Source organism: Chiloscyllium plagiosum, chromosome 10 (genome assembly GCF_004010195.1).
Source record: "Chiloscyllium plagiosum isolate BGI_BamShark_2017 chromosome 10, ASM401019v2, whole genome shotgun sequence".
NCBI lineage: Eukaryota > Metazoa > Chordata > Chondrichthyes > Orectolobiformes > Hemiscylliidae > Chiloscyllium > Chiloscyllium plagiosum.
The window spans coordinates 75,388,416-75,405,844 of NC_057719.1; the positions used below are offsets into that span (position 1 = coordinate 75,388,416).

General features: G+C 40.5%; 1 protein-coding gene across 2 annotated transcripts in view; it reads left to right on the forward strand.

The window, feature by feature from the left end:
* The window catches only part of LOC122553791, a 50,774-nt gene that overhangs the window by 4,668 nt on the left and 28,677 nt on the right, over window positions 1-17,429 (forward strand). For both annotated transcript variants that reach the window (XM_043698119.1, XM_043698120.1), the window contains exon 2: window positions 13,073-13,150. In XM_043698119.1, the coding sequence (XP_043554054.1) occupies window positions 13,073-13,150 (78 nt within the window). The remainder of the gene's footprint in view (window positions 1-13,072; window positions 13,151-17,429) is intronic.

Genomic DNA, 17,429 nt, shown 5'->3' on the forward strand with positions numbered 1-17,429 from the left:
CCCCCCCCCACTTTCCCACCTCCCCTATATTCCCGCTGAAGGGATTATGTCTGGAACGTTGATTTTCCTTCTCCTCGGACACTGCCTGACCTGCTGTGCTTTACCAGCACCACACATTTCGACTCTCCAGCATCTGCAGTCCTCACTTTCTCCTAAAACTAGAACTATTCAGGAGTGATGTCAGGAAGCAGTTTTCCACACCATGGTGGAACTTTTTCCTCAGGTGGCCGTGGACAGCGAGACAAAGTAAATTAGTGAAATGAAGTTGAAAGATTTTTGGTGAAGGAATCAATATACATGAAGCAAAGGTGACCGACTGGAGTTGAAATGTAGAGTAAGATCATTTGAATGACCAAACTCCAGGTGTTACGTGTCCTAAATCATATTCTGCTCTCTTTCGAAGGGTATGATCTTTGTCATTGTCCTTTATGTTATGTGACCTTGATCTAGAAGATCTAGCTCACTGTGAGAAGCAATTGCCTTGTTTCCCCTTTCTCCTTGTCCTGCTGTCACCCCTTCCTCTGAACATGGTTCAGGTACTGCACCAACTCAAACCCATCCTCTCCAGTCTCTGATCCTGCTATTCCGACTGACACACGCCCTTGTCCTTGAATCCATCATTTTAATACGAAACATCTCTTATTTTCTGGTGCAAATGTTGCTTTTGTTTATCATAAACTTCAATTGGAATTTCTCAAACACGATTATGGGAATTTATAACTGAATTATTCACTATAACCACAATCTCATGCCAATGATGACGCTACAGTACAAAATGCTGCAGGTGCCCAGATATCAGTGATAAAAAGAGAGAATGCTGGAAAGGTGCAGCAGCTCTGGCAGCATCTGTGGTGTTGCAAGAAAAAGAAAATGGTGTTTCATTAGCTTGTTTTACATTCTGACAGTGACGTAGTGCCTTGGATGCTCCAAAATGGTTTACATCTGATCTAACAAAGTTAGCATTGAGCCACTCACAATGATATGAGATCAGGTGATTAAAAGCTCAATCAGAGGCTAGCTTTTCAGAGCTTATTTAAGGAGTAAAGGCAGTTGTAGGGAGGGTACAGAGGTGCAGGATGTCACTGCTTGGAAGCACAGGTAAGTTGCTGGGATAGGAGACTGGACCGCATCGGAACATTAGGAAGGAATGGTGGCCATGGAAGGATTTGAACTGATGGATGAGAAATTTTAAATGGTTGTCATGCAACAGAGACCTAATGTTGGTCAGTGAGCTCGAGGGTGATGGGTGAACATGACTTGATTCAAGTTAAGGCATAACAGCAAAGGTTTGGATAGCTGCAGGAATATGGTAGATTGGTCCAGGCTCCGTAGGAGTAGTAAAGCCTGGAGGATATGTGGTTACGCAGCAGGTGATTATAGGTAGGGTCAGAGTTGGACAACATTACAGAGATGTGGTGACAATCTTTTCTGTCTTGAATGTGATGCTAAAATTGCAAACTCTCAAGTTTATTCCCATTTTCTACAGGAAAGGGTAGCGTTGCTGGGAAGTGAGTAAATGTGAGAAATCAAGCTAAATGCTCTTTCTCTTTGTAATATTAGTTGAATTAAATTTCTCCTCACCTCCTCCACCCCCACCCCACATTCCTAATGAAGGGTTTATGCCCAAAACATTGACTTTCCTGCTCCTCGGATGCTGCCTGACCTGCTCTGCTTTTCCAGCGCCACTCGTTGTTTATGTAGCAGTGGTTTACAATCTAGAATCATTTATGGTGAAGAATGGAAGTGTGTCAGTCAGATAATTAAAACCAACTTCAAAGAAATCATCTTAATCAATAGCTTGTAAGAGCTTATGTAAGGAGAAAAGTCAGTTGTGTGGAGGACATAGAGGTGCAAGATGTCACAGTTTGAAGAGCACAGGTAAGTTGCTGGGATGGACAGCATTGGACAGTTAAGAAGGAATGGTACCCTGAAGGGATTTGAACTAGCCAAAGTCAAGGCTAGTCTGGGAGAGAACAGAACATGAATATTCCTTTAGCAAGAAGAATAGAATCCTGCCTAAACATTAGTTTCCAGCGCCATACTCTTCGTCTGTGATCTGCAGTCCCTCGCTTTCTCCTGAACGTCAGTCACTTCCGGCAGTGAATGAGAGACTGATGTGGCCTCACTGGTAAAGATTCAACTCCACGGGAACGTAATAGTGACTTTGTCTGGAAGGAATTTCCAAAGCTTGCTCCTTTTGAAGAACAAGGGACCACCAGCCAAGCCTGCAAAGTTTCCATCTTAAAGGACTGAAATTAGAAGCCGTTATTTATTTCTGTTAATAAACCAAACACGTGCCTTGCCTCTAGAATCCATCCTTTCTTATGTTCGTGTTTGTGCACAGGAGGGAGAGCTTTTTACCTTTCAAAATATAGTTGCAAATGTTATCCTTTGTTCTGAATTTAAAACTTAGCAGAAGTCCTGCTTTGTGTTGTCGCTGCAAATCACAACACTTGAGCTTGAGAGCACTCTAAGACAAGTTGCTACAGACCACTGAGAGGTGAGGAAAGTTATCTCACTCTCTCTCTCCCTCTCCCTCTCTCTCTGTAACACTGTTTTGGTGCAAAGCTTCAAGCAATTTCTGTTTTGGATTCTTTTATCTCCAGGATTCCCAAAAATGGCATTTCAGAGCCGTAAGAATGACAGGAGAACTGAAGCTGCACTCCCCTTCCTTGTGACCAGCTATATCTGTTGAATAATACACTTTGAACTGTCATGGTGAAAGTGGCCTTTACTAAACCAAGCCACCAGTCCAGTGCTACCACCAGTGGGTCCTCAGTACGATCCCTTTAAGCACTTATGAAGAGAGAATGTGCACGTGACCAAACTAAATGATGGAGTTTGCATTTGCAAAACAAAACAAATTGCTTCAGCCACTTAACAGAGGGAGATCACAAGATGCAGAGATAAAAATTTGAGAAACTAATCAGAAAAATTGAGCTTCAGCACAAGATGAATTTGAGTAAAGCATGCAAAATACTGAGGCAAAAGGTTTTTGTTGCCACCTAGTGGCTAGAATATGCAACTGCACGCAAGCAGTTCTTAAAGTATGCTGTACACTGTCACAGTTAATTGGAAAATTGGAAAATCCTGTTAAAGCAGGATAGGAAATATCATGCCTAATATCGCCAGGGATGCAATTAACATTGAGCACATTGCAGTTGCTGATGGACAACCTTTGGAAGAATGACGAGCATTTTTCTAAAAGAAATCCTACACAGTGTGACAAGGCTGCTATCAAAATATGCCTCTCTCCATGTGAGCATCTCTGTAACAGGCACCACTAGTTGAATGGTGTGGTATCAATATCTTTAATTTGGATTTCTTTGGAATATGTTAAGTCCATGTGCTCCAGCAAATACATTTTCAGCAGGGAATATTGATTCATATGCACTACTTTGAAAAGCACTTCCTAGGTGATTAATTCCCTTTGTGCACAGGACTCCTGAATAGTTTGCAACCTACAAAGTAGTAATTAACAAGCCCGAGAAGTCGATGGGAGTTCTGTGAAAGGGCTGGCTCTTGGCCACTGGGCTTGTAGACTATTTGGTCTTAGACCTGTGAAAAGAAATGGTCATAGCTCATCTTCAGGGAATGAGTGGTCATGATTTCAGTGCAGTCTAAATTTCCTTTACTCCTTACATCCCTACATCATGGCTATTTGAATTGTAAGAGTGGTGCCACAACCAAAATTATAGACCTTTTGCACACTGTGCCATGAAGATGTAGAGTCAATATTCTACTTGATTTTGTGCACATGGAAGGAAGAGCTCTATTTACCATTTTTAGCAAATTCGAATTGTCAAATATATGTAAACGTACTCAACTTTGCTTCAAATCGGAAATCTGCCCACCTGTGTGCTGATAGAGCTTGGCACGCAAGTTGATAATTTCTGGCAGAGTATTCATTTTGTGAAGATCAGCTTTCAAGAAACCATGTTCTGTAGATAGGAACGGATCATACATTGTGTTAAAATGATAGTAGCTGACCTCGAACCTGAAGGAAAGTAGCTTGGCCTGGAGCTATTTCGTATGTATGTCGTATTTGTTTAAGGGTGTGGCCAAGATAGCTTTGGGCGACTGAAGTCAGCAAGGATTTCAGATGCAGTTGTACTCTGCCTGTCTGTGAGCAATTGAGAAGCTCCTCTTGCATTTAAAACCAGCAAAATTAAATTGGCATAAAAATTCACAGCACACAATTAACTGCAGATTATTGCTCAATAAACCTGTAGTAATGGCTTCAGTCATTAAAATTCTTGTGAATGTGATTGCTTATCAAGGTCGTCAAAAGTTAGCTGTGTGCAGACAGCTGCAATTGGCAGAAGAAAATGACTGCAAGTGAAATTATTGTGCATGAACCAGCAGCATTGGCCCAGAGTTTGCTGTATTGTGTCCTATTCAGGTGTTTTTTCTTCAGCCTCCAACCTAATCGTTTTGCATCACAAATTGCCTGATGCAAAACTTGATAATGCTGGAGAGAGTCAATGCAGCATCAAGAACCTTGGTCAGCAAGATGTGCATGTAGACTGTGATATGATGAATTAGGACTACAATGGGATAGACAGAGCAGTTTGGGCGAAGCAAGAACTGTTTGTTTTTTTTTGAACAAAAGCAATCTCCAGGGACAATTTACAAACTGCAGGAATGAGAATCGATGGCTTCAATGTATAGAAATTTTATGACACCACAGTCTGTCATGCCTATGACACTCAATTATCCCACCTTCCTGCATTAGGTCTATGGCCCTGCAGGTCCCACTCTTTAAGTAGACAAAAGAATACTTTTGAAATGTGGTGGAAGTTACCACCGCTGTTCCCTTTTCAGGTGATGAGTTCCAACTCCTGACAATCCTACAGTGGAAAGGCCTTTCATCCTCTCCCTCTGAACCCATCGAACACTTGAAATCTGTGTTCCCCTGTTTTACGATCCCATATGCTAAGCTCCCCTTGTTTGCTGTACCCAGGTCCCTCATAATTTTGTACACCTTTGAATGTTAGTTGCCTCTGTTCCAAAGAAAGGAAACCTAGTGTATTTAATCTTTATTTACAGCTAACATTTTCTAGTCTTGCTAACATCCTTATAAATCCCCTCTGTACCATCTCCTGTGCAATCATACCTTTCCTGTGATGTGGTGACCAGAAGACTTGAACTGTGGATTAACAGCGCTTTCTAGAGTTCTGATATAATTTCCCTGCTCTTGTATTGTGCGCTTCAAGTGATAAAGCAAAGTGTGCAGTGTGCCTTTTAAGCATCTTATAACCCAAGCTGTACTTTTCTCGTGATCTGTGTTCATATACTCCAAAGTGCCTCTGTTATTCCACATTCCCCTCCCATTTATTATACATTCTTTTCCCTTAATGCTCCTTTCAAAATGCATTGAATCCATAGACGTGTGAAGTAATTTCATTTTTCATTCTCCAGCCCAACTGACCAGACCGTCTCTACCGTGCCACATTCTAAAACATTCCTCCTCGCAGTTAATCAGGTGACCTATATTTTTGCACCATCTACATCTTGGTTTTGTTATGAAACCCTCAATGTTTGGGTCTAATCACTCATATAGACTATAAAAATGCAAATGTACTCAGCTCTGAAAGACTTAGCTGATTTAAAAAGTTAATCAGAGAAACACCAGACCCCCGTTATCCTTTATTTCTTGCCACTAACTAATTTTGGATCTAGTTTGTCATCTCTTTTTAATACCAAGGCTTTACCATTTTGATAAGCCTGCCACATGAGACCATGTCAAAAACCTCACTAAAAGCCATATGGATCATATCCAACTCACTGTCCTCAGCAATGTTACTTGACATTTCCTCAAAATCTTGGAAGTTAGTCCAGGCCAACCTTCCCTTCACAACTTCATGCAGATGTTTCTTCATTCCCCTGATTGATTCATGGTTTTCTGAATAAAGGTTTATATGGTCCCTCTGGCCTCTAGTTACTCCAATTTTCGCTCATTTTGTGAATTACAGAACAAAGTCCTCAGATCCCCAGAGGACAGGCACAGGTCTTCTAGCCAAGAAGGATGAAATCTGAGGATTGCAGCCTCTGCATTTTTCTTCCTTGCTTCTTTTAACAACCCGAATTACGTTTCATCCAGGTTTGGCGAGTTATCTCCTTTTGTAAGTGCAAAACACTTTAATGCTCCTTCTCTCTCAATGTTTATCTAATCCAGTGTTTCACTGTTACTTATCAACTGCAATTCATCATAGGCCCCTGACTTGTGGAGACAATGGCAAAGTCTTCATTAAGAATCTTGCCCACAAGTGTGGCTTCACGGACTGGTCACCTTTCCGATTGCCTGTTTTCTTAGTTATTCTGTTGCTTTTGATACAGTTATAAACGTTTTAGATTTTACTTGCTAATATTCCATCTCTTTGCAGTTCTAGTTTCCATTTCTCGTTCACCCCTGTATTTCTGGTACTCTTCTGTACTCTGAGTCATACAGCACTGAAACAGGCCCTTCCATTCAACTCGTCCATGCTGACCAAGTTTTCCAAACTAAACTAGTCCCATTTGCCTGAGTTTGGCCCATATCTCTCTTAAACCTTTCCTGTTCATTACCTGTCCACATGAATTTTAGCTGTACCTGGATCTATCATTTCCTCTGGCAGTTCATTCGGGCCACCCTCTATGTGAAGAAGTTGCCCCTCAGATCCCTTTTTAAATTTTTCTCCTCTCACCTTAAAAATATGCCCCCTAGTTTTGAACTCTCCCACCCTTGGGAAAAGACATTTGCTGTTCACCTCAGCTATGCCCCTCATGATTTTTTTCAGCCTCTATAAGATCATCCTCCTACACTCCAGTAAAAAACGTCCCAGCCTCTCCCTATAACTCAAGCCTTCCATTCCCAGCAAATTCCTGGTAAATCTTTTCTGAACCCTCTCCAATTTAATAATATCCTTCCAACTTTTTGTGTTTCATGCAAGCTTCTTTTCTATGTGTTACAATGCCTACTATCACCTTGTCATTTATAGATCTCTGGAATCTACTGTTCTGTTTGTCTCTTAGAGAAAACAATGTTTACCCAAACTCTTTGAATTGTTTTTCTTCCCATTGTTCTGGCACCACTTAATCTTGAAATGATTGTTTCCAATACAATTTTAAGTTGTTGCTCTGCCTAATCAAGTTGGCCTTCTCTCAATTTATCTTTGTTCTTTTCCAGAATTGTGCTAAGTATAACTAAATTACACTAACTACAACAAAAGTACTCCCCCACTAATAGTCCTTTCACCTGCTCAGCTCCATTGCCTGAACTTAAATCGTCTACCAGTCCCCACTCCACCTTCATCTTGTTCATTTTGTCACATAGTGACCTTAAAAAAAAAAGTTACCTTGAATGTAGCCAGCAATTACATGCTCTCTGTATCGTCTAACCTCGCTGCATCTCAGCTATTAGGGTAATTGAATTCCCCCACTATTCTGCTCTTTTTGCATTTTTCAAGGGTTTCCTTACAGATTTGATCTTCTTTCTTCATCACTTTTGTGATTAGGTGAAGAGGTGTGAATTCACTCACACCTTTTCAGCCGTGAACAAAGATGCATCCTTTTTAGTGTGACGCTGTACTCTTTCAATTAAAACGTTAACTATGTTCCACTGATCAGAGAGGAACCAATTATAAGGTTGAGTGAAAGGAAGCAATTTTATTATCTGATATTGCTGAGGGGGAGAAAGTAAAGGTGCAGTGTCAAGTATGCATGTGGTGATGCAAGTAGAAAGTTACAAAGGTTTAGTTTCCAGTACAGAACCAGGTGAAAGGAACATACAATTTAAAGTCAGTGGGATGTCATCGAGCTGTAAGATTTTAATCTGAGATCACAGTTATTATTTTGTAATATAGTCAGTGTTGCAGTTCTTCTTTTAAGTTCCATGTTCTGATGTTTCTTTGTAATCTGTCTTATCACTTCTCTGTTTTCCTTGTTGACGCACAGAGCTTTTTGCACCTTCAGTTCTACAGTCACTAATTAATCTCTTTTCAGCTGGAACTGGCACCTTGAAATATAAGCTTGTTTTATGTATTCACTCTCCGCAAGCTGCGTTTACTTTGATTTGCTAATCTCAAATGATGTTCCATCTCCAATGCGCCAGTTCCCATAAAGTTGTTCATCAAAGTAGATGATTTGTCACACCTGCCTGAGTTCATTGGTTTTGGTGCCTTTTGATAAAATCCCAATTTCATTTTAGACCGGCTTCGTTTTATTCCTTTTGTGATAAAGTGGCCTCTTACAGCTAAAACATTGTCTCTCCACAGATGCTGCAGACATACTGAGTTCCTCCAGCAATTTCTGTTTCTGTTTCAGACCTCCAGCATCTGCACTACTTTGCTTTTATTTCTACATTCCACGTTGATTTTTGTGAACTTTGTCTATCGTGGGGTCAGGTAATTGCTGTAGCCCATTTGTCAGTGTTTTTTGTTTCTTTTTAAAACCGTTTCACTCTGTGAAAATCCCAAGGAGTAAAATCAAACTATGAAATTCTGAAATCAACAATCTATATTTTATCAACATTGAGACAGTCAAACTGTTTGGAGGTCTGTAGCGTGTACCCAGCACGGCCATTCCCCCTTCCTTTTGTTCCATGGTTTACAGGGATCAAATGAGCTAAGACATTTAATGTATCACCCTTTGTCACAGCCATAATTGTTTCTTCAATCAACGTTGTCATCCCATCTCCATCTTTACCCCGCGCTCTCTTTTCTCTGAAAACCCTGTTAAGTAGGAGCATTAAGTTGCATTCCGGTTCCTTTTCTAAATGATCTTTCTGATGTAGCTTAAAATTTATACTTCCAAGCCCCCTCCTTTCTTGAGACTCCTTTTTGTCTATTTTCCAATCTCTGTGCAGCTTTCTAAAGCCCCTCTGTAGTTTTCGATACCTGCCCTGCTTTTCTCCCTTCTGTGTCTGCGGCCCTGCTTGGGATTTTCATCGACTGAAATGGTTTTAAAAAGAAACAAAAACACTGACAAATGCTGAGGGGCACCTACCGTCCTGGTCGATTCCCAATTTCACCTGAACTGGTCCCAATGTCTGAAGAATCTAAAGGCTTCCCTCCTGCACATTCTCCAGCTCCATAGTTAGTTTTCTCCTCCCATCTCTCTGCTCACTTATGGAGGGCACCAGGCACATGGTCCTCCTAAACTATCAGCCTACACGTCTTCTGAATGACAGGCACTCAGACCCTCTGTACCTGCAAACTCTCAAGGTGTGGGACAATCACTCATAACAGGATGTGCACTTCATTGATCTGAGGTGCCCTGCCATTCTTTTTATGTTAAGTCATAATGGGTATAATCAAAATACTCAATGTATATATTGGTTTATTTGTTAGTTAACTACCTGTATTCCTCAAGTAGAGTTGCCTCTTTAGTTAACTAATAGTCCTCAATCAATTAGGTGACCTAACAAGTCGGTACAGATGATGTGAAACTTATGCAAGTTTATTAGGACTTTGGTGGTAATCTATTCATGATGTGCACATATCGAGTGTGATGGAAAGAAGTTTAGCTTGAGTCAGTAATAAGTAGTACCTTGAACAACCTCTGGGGTGATCATAGTTTTTAAGGAAGAAGGTCATTGAATTCATGTCAGGGTGGCACGGTGGCTCAGTGGTTAGCACTGCTATCACAGCGTCAGGGACCTGGGTTGATTCCAGCCTCTGGGCGACTGTCTGTGTGGAATTTGCACATTCTCCCCATGTCTGCGTGGGTTTGCTCCAGGTGCTGCGGTTTCCCCCCTCAACCCAAAGATATGCAGATGAGGTGGATTGGCCATGCTAAATTGCCCATAGTGTTCAGGGATGTGTGTAGGTTAGGTGCACTAGTCAGGGGTAAATGTAGAGTAATAGGTAGGGGAATGGATCTGGGTGGGTTACTGTTCGGAGGGTCAGTGTGGACTTGTTGGGCCAACTGGCCTGTTTCCACACTGCAGGTGTGGAATCTATGATTCTGTCTGTACATGCAGTGCCTAATGAGTTTTGAATAGTTATCACAAATGTAAAGGAGCTTATTATTTGTCGCAACAATTTGTTGTGAGTTACGAATGTTGTGTATATTAATGTGAAATAAAGGTATTCCCTTTACTATTTTAGCATCTTAAGTTTGAGGCCAAGATATGTTTTAATCACCTGTTGTGCCCAATATGCTGAATGAGTAATGACCTGAGCATGATATTGAACAGATCTGTAAGTGATAAAACTGACAAAAATCTCTCCATTATGAGACAATTGATGGAATGGGAAATGTCCACTTAGCTTCCCCTCACTACCTTTCACAGCAATGTTCCTATCCTATTGTAGTGGGATTTCCCAATATTTTGTAATCTTGAGACACTGCCAATAAGTGCTGCCATTGTGAGTCCATTCTTTCATGATGCCTGACAAACAGTTTTGGGGATACGATATTCTCCACAGCGGTTTCTTGCTTTGAGTTCAACTGTGTAGACAGTTACATTTTGTTTCCCATTTATTTTAAGCATTGATTCTGTCAACGTTCTACAACTAATATTAAATATCCAGATAATTCAACTGTGTATCTAAGGCAGATTAATGTCCTTGTGTTTAACACAAATTGTATCGAGTGTTATACTGTAAAGTGAGTATTTTGCACCTTTGCTTGTTATCTTTTATGGTGTAGACTGGTATGGAAGATCATGTACTATATATACTTGTCGACCCCTTATTTTTGGCCAAACAATTCTTGTATTTTCCATGTACCTCGTGTAAAAGTTGATCCTACTATATTGCATCATAAACCTCTTACAAAGGAAACTACACGTTCCTATTAACCGACTTAAACAAAATCGCATTCATTCATACTGGTAACTCTACTCATCACTCTTTGTTTATTATATTGCGTCTCATCTTTGGATTGTGGGAGGAAACCGGAGCACCCGGAGGAAACCCACACAGACATGGAGAGAATGTGCAAACTCATCAAAGACAATCGCCCAAGGCAGGAATCGAACCTGGATCCCTGGCGCTGTGAGGCAGCAGTGCTAACCACTGAGCCACCGTGCCACTGAACTTTGTTCACTATACATCCAAAAGTCAATATCGTTAAAAAGTTAATCATTTTAATTGTGCCATTATATCTGAATAAAAGTGAGATATATTAGCTGCATATATCTTTAATTCTTTGACAAATGTGTTAATATTGCTGAGGTTCCTTACATACGAGAGTAAATGGGAGGGGAAAGGAAGAATTTGGCGGGAAAGTTCAACACGCTTACACATTCAGAATTTAATAAATGTTTCATTTTAAGTGTGCCATTATACCAGGCCATGACGATGTTGAACACTGTGATTTTGCAGGATTTCACTGAATCTTTGACATGTTAAATTTTTGTACCAGTATATATAAATAAAATTTACTACCAGTAATTCGTTCTTGTTTCTCTTGCTTTGATCTGGTAATTCCCTTTACCGTAATTCATTGTGTTGTTCTTCTTTACCTGGGATTAGTTGAGTGATCAAATCGACTTCTGCTAATAATACGGTATTTTGAACTGCAGGATGAATTTCAGCCCCTCAAAACTAGGGCCTGTGTAATAGTCGAACCTATAAATTGAACTTTTAAAAATAGTCTAAAGAATTTGACTTTTACACGAGAATATGCAGTATTTTAGGACTGAGGCTGATGGATGGTTTCAGGCAGCCTTTTTTAATTTGCTCATGGGATGTGGGTGTTAACGAGCACAGCAATTTCTGGTTATCCATAATTCCCTTTGCAAAGGTAGTGGTGAGCTGCTCCCTTGAAATGCTACTGTCCATCTTGTATGTACTTAGTGTTGTTGGGAAACACATTTTAGTCTCAAGGCCCAGTGGTAGTGTATACAGTTCCAGTTCAAGATGATGTGTGGCTTCGAGGGCAACTTTCGTGTGGTGATGTTTCAGTGCATCTGTTGCCCTTGTCCTTTTAGATAGAAGAGATCATTGGTTTGGTGGGTGCTACTGATGCAGTCTTGGTGAGTTGTTGCAGTGCATCCTGTAGATGGCACACAGTAGTCAACGTGTGCTTTAGTGGAGGGAGAAAAGAATGAAGAAAGGCTGCTTTATCCTGAATGGTGTCAAGCTGGAGGGGTGCAAGCGAGTAAAGTATTCCATCACAATCCTGCCTTGTGACCTGTGTATGGTGGACAGACTTTGGGGAGTCAGGCTGTGAGTTATATGCTTACAGAATTCCCAGTCCTTGACATGCTCTTGCATCCATAGTATTTATGTGACTCGTCCAATTTCTTGTCTCTATGTACTGTATCAGTATCTGAAGGAGTGTAAATGACACAGAATATTGTGTAGATTGCCAGAAATTTGCACATTGCTAAAAAAAGACTGACTTTCAGCTTGGTGTGGGAGAACGGGGATGTTTGTGCTTCTCTATAATTACACTGTTTCATGAACTAGTAACTTCAGGTGATCAATTTGTACAACTGTGCCCATGCTCAAAACTGTTTTTCTAGGGTGTACTAACATGGAATACAATTCACTTTACAAGTTTAATTAGAAATGCTGTTCTTTTATCTCAATTCTTATTTATTTTCCTTCATTTTCCTCACGTGTAGCTTGAAAGCCATTTGCAGGGGATTGAAATCTGTAAATGTCACCAAAAGGAAATGAGAATTAAGCCAACACCGAAGGAAGTCACTTTGCCCATGGTGTGTCAACCATTTAAAAGAGCCATTCATTCCTATTTTAAAAGAGAATACATCTTTCAGGCAGCAAATTTCAGGTCATAGAAGCTCCTATGTGTTTTTCAAAGTTGTCTTTCTCTGTTGGAACCTCACCCTACCACTTCTTTGCTAGTTATCTTAAATCTGTGTTCTATGATTACTGACCTCCTTGAGAATAGAAACTGTCTTACTCTGTGCCATCAAAATCCCTTCTTCAGTTTGAATGACACTGTGAAGTTTCCCCAAAATCGTCACTGCCCTAAAGATAACCACCCTAACTTCTCCAGTCTCTCTCCGTCACTGAAGACTCTTTTTGCAAATGCATTAACATGAGCTCTCAGACTCCCCCAGAGTATTTGTGTATTATTTAAGTTAGCAAAGTAAATTCTTTTATTTTTTGTTCCACAGCTGCTTATTACTGGTGGATCCTTTGGCCTTCGTGAATTTACACAAGTTCGCTATGATGTTCAAAAAGTGAAGAGGAAGGTGAGCAATAAAAGGTCCTCTATTTCAAAGCCTTGAACTGCTGCAATGCATAATAATCTGAGGCTTGCTTATTGATCAGCATTACTATCTGAAACTGATTGTACGCAACTCTGCAATTGCACTATTAAATCCGTAACATTGTAAACTAGCAAATGAAAATAATCTTTGAAGCAGTGTGATGCATTCTATCAGAAAGACTGAATGAGCTAGAAATTTCCTCTTCCTCCTAATTTTGAGAGGCTGTACACTTTTTGGTAGTTATATAATGAATTGGAGCTGTAGGTATGTTACCAAGGATCTTTTGATGCAATGGTCATGTCTCACCTCTGGGCTATAAGGTACAACTTCAGCCCACATCTCGGAACATAAAAGTTTTGGAAGTGTGTCATAACACATCTATAAAGATTGACTTTGTTTTTTTAAAAACGTGCATTATATATATTCCTTTGCAATTTCTTCCTATGTGTTCTGAAGCTATCGATACTCTTGTGGTTCGTCTAGGTTGCTGTTTATGAAGTGTGAGCACTGGACTGTCAAAGGCTATTGATCTGCAAAAGGAATTACAGCTGTACTTCATACACCATTTGTTGTCTGTTCACATGAATTATGTGTTTGGAGGCTGAATTTTCCTGCCAAAGACCCAGATTCCTTTGTAGCGGCATCAAAGCTGTCTTTTAAATTTTTGATAGTTTGTTCATTTTGCTTGTAAAAGGAAAAAGGGCCTTTTACTAATTTGCGTTTTATTTTGGTTATGGATGAGTATGGGTGAGTAATAGTTTGGACAGGTTTATACGCTTTGCAGTTGCCTGATGAGGAGCAGAGTAGGTTCTTTTCTCAAAGCAGTATAGCTCATTATTTTCTTCCCATTGCATTTACAGTGAAGGCTTTGAAAGATTTTGGAAGATGGAATGAGGGAAGCTACTTAATATCATCTTTTAGTGGAAGTAACCAGGGTTAGGCGCCATCTTAGAAATTCAAGTATACTGATAACTCCAAAATGGATCTTAAATTTAGTTCTCCTTCGTCAGATTTTAAAGTTAATTTTGTATCTTGACTTCCAATTTTTTTGAGAAAGCATGTAATTTTTTGCAGATTGCACATTCTGCTTTTAGGCAAAAAGCTATGTTTGTTCGCTGATTAGATTAGATTAGATTACTTTACAGTGTGGAAACAGGCCCTTCAGCCCAACAAGTCCACACCAACCCGCCGAAGCACAACCCACCCATGCCCCTACATTTACCCCTTACCTAACACTACGGACAATTTAGCATGGCCAATTCACCTGACCTGCACATCTTTGGACTGTGGGAGGAAACTGGAGCACCTGGAGGAAACCCACGCAGACACGGGGAGAATGTGTAAACTCCACACAGTCAGTCGCCTGAGGCGGGAATTGAACCCGGGTCTCTGGCGCTGTGAGGCAGCAGTGCCATCCACTGTGCCACCGTGCTGCCCTGAAGTACATTTCAGAGGGTGCTTTTGAAAATTAGGTAATTCACCTTCTTGAACTCTAAACTGATCTCCAATCGTGGAAGGAGCAGATACCAGCTGAAAGTCATTGATGTGTCACAGTATTTGTGATCCTTTCAATTGCTGACTGGTTCAGAATGCTTGTACATAATGCCAGCAATGTGATCTGGCTCACCTGCACTAGGATGTCTAGCTATACTTGTGACCCCTAAAGATTGCTACCCATTGACGGATGTTCTTCTTTCTGAATATCTCCTGAAATCTAGTAATTTAATGCATTTTTGTTTCAGACTTTGTTTTATATACCTGCCGGGTGTGGGGAGGGGTGTCGGGGGGGAGTATTGTATTTCACCAAGGTAATATTTCTGTTCCCTACGTCAGCCAGCTTGTAGACGTTTTTATGACAATGCTGATTTAGTACCAATGTTTGCCAAATGTGTTCAGTTTTATGTTATGCATTATTCCTCTCAGAAATGTGATGGCATTTGCTTTTTAGTAACGCTCATCTCAGCTGACTGGGTTGGAAAATTTAACTAAAGGCATAAATTGTTCTATTTCAGGTTTTTTTCCAAAATCCCATCAGATTTCAAAACCCGTACCATTATTTCTAGATTTTCTTCACTTTTTGTCGCATTTCATTCACATCCTGAGGGTAAACATTTGGGCTCTTGTGCGATTGATCTGCTTTTATGGAAGTGTTAGTGTGTTCCAGGTGCATTTGTGTGTTGCCATTGGGAATAGTTATATCCTTGAGACATTTTGACAGAAATACTATTTGAGTATAATTCCAATATCTTTCAATTGTTATGCATTTGATTTTTTGTTAGAACAGTGCAGAGCAGAAACCAGTGTGTTATTTGGGCCTTGTGTAACTTTTTCTTGTCACTCCCTTAGGTTTCATACTGCTGGCATAAAAATGAGGATTGTTTCAGTCAGTGGTTTGGTGTGTTCTGTTTCCCCTCTATATTCTCTTCGAAATCTCATTTTGTTACACAGTTTATTTTGATATTTTATAGCCTGTTAGTAGACTTTGCACTGAGGCTGCCCTGACAATTGCAACACCTCATATGAATTTTGAAGATGCCTTCTAATACTCAAAACATTGCATTCAAACAGTTGAACCTTGATTAGATTAGATTAGATTACCTACAGTGTGGAAACAGGCCCTTCGGCCCAACAAGTCCACAATGATCCTCTGAAGAGAACCCCCCCCCTTATATTTACCCCGACTAATCCACCTAACACTATGGGCAATTTAGCATGGCCAATTCACCTAACCTGCACATCTTTGGACTGTGGGAGGAAACCGGAGCACCCAGAGGAAACCCACGCAGACACGGGGAGAACATGCAAACTCCACACAGACAGTTGCCCGAGGCAGGAATTGAACCCGGGTCCCTGGCGCTGTGAGGCAGCAGTGCTAACCACTGAACCACCATGCTGCTCACTAATCAACAGGTGAATGTTGTAATTGGTGAATTGGCTACCCAATGCAGCAGGAAAAGCTACATTGGGGGATTTAATGTATTTCATTGCACTGGAAATCGTAGCTCCTTCATTTTTAGTATTTAAAGGGTTAACATTTTTATCAGCCACTTTAATATCTTGCTGTAATCACCTTGCAGGTTTATTAGCTCGGTTGGCGAAATGGCCAGAGTGTAGAGTAATGCCAACGACATCAATTCAAGTCTCATATCAACTGAATACGTTCTTGAGGGCGCCTTTGCCTTGTCCCATAATGATACCTTGGTCATGATTAGCAACCCTAAGACAGCAGAAACACTACATTAAGAGAAAAATCACTTTCTGCGTTCATTTAGGTCTTTAAATAAATTGTGATTTTTGTTCCATCATTCTACGTTTTGTTTTTACAAAATGCTCGCTGTGACAAGTTCAGGACTTCTGTTTTGTCTCTCACGTGCTCAAGCTGATTTCCCAACCTTGATGTTCAGTGAGCATGTGCATGGTTAATCAGGTCAGTCCTACTTGGCTTTGTTATTTATTCTGAACTGTCCAATTGCAGAGATTTTATGGAGTTAAAAATAAGTGATAGCATTGACATGCAAGACCTCATTTGCACTCCTCTGTTATTTTTAATGCTCAAAACTGCAATCTGCTGCTGCAAAAGAACCAAGCACAAAATGCAAAGTTTTCAGATAATTCGGAGCACTTTGAGTCAGCAGCAGATGGCTCATTGGCAAGATTTAAAACACAGATGTGGTAGAACAGCTGGAACAGAGAAATCTCTTTTAATGGCATTTTGCTGGTGGGGTGGGGAAGCTCTGCTGCAAGGCTGTTTGGAAGAAGTAGAAGAGTTTTTTTTCCCAACAAACTCCGTGCTGTGATATTGTGGGTCTGCTAGTTTCCCTGTCACACAGTATTCCATTATTGATCTAAAATAATTTGATAGATGATTTAAAAAGAAAAGACCCAGAGGCAACTGAAAAGGCATCTACCTTGCAGAATTAGCTGTAGTTGACATTGAGTAGCCAAACTTCTAAAAGATACGATCTGAGACGGGTACAGCTGAGAACAGAAGTGAGTCAAACAGTCAGGGAAGGCAGGGACAAGGTAGGACTAATAAATTAAACTGCATTTATTTCAATGCAAGGGGCCTAACAGGGAAGGCAGATGAACTCCGGGCACAGTTAGGAACATGGGACTGGGATAGCATAGCAATTATGGAAACATGGCTCAGGGATGGGCAGGACTGGCAGCTTAATGTTCCAGGATACAAATGCTACAGGAAGGATAGAAAGGGAGGCATGAGAGGAGGGTGAGTGGCATTTTTGATAAGGGATAGAATTAC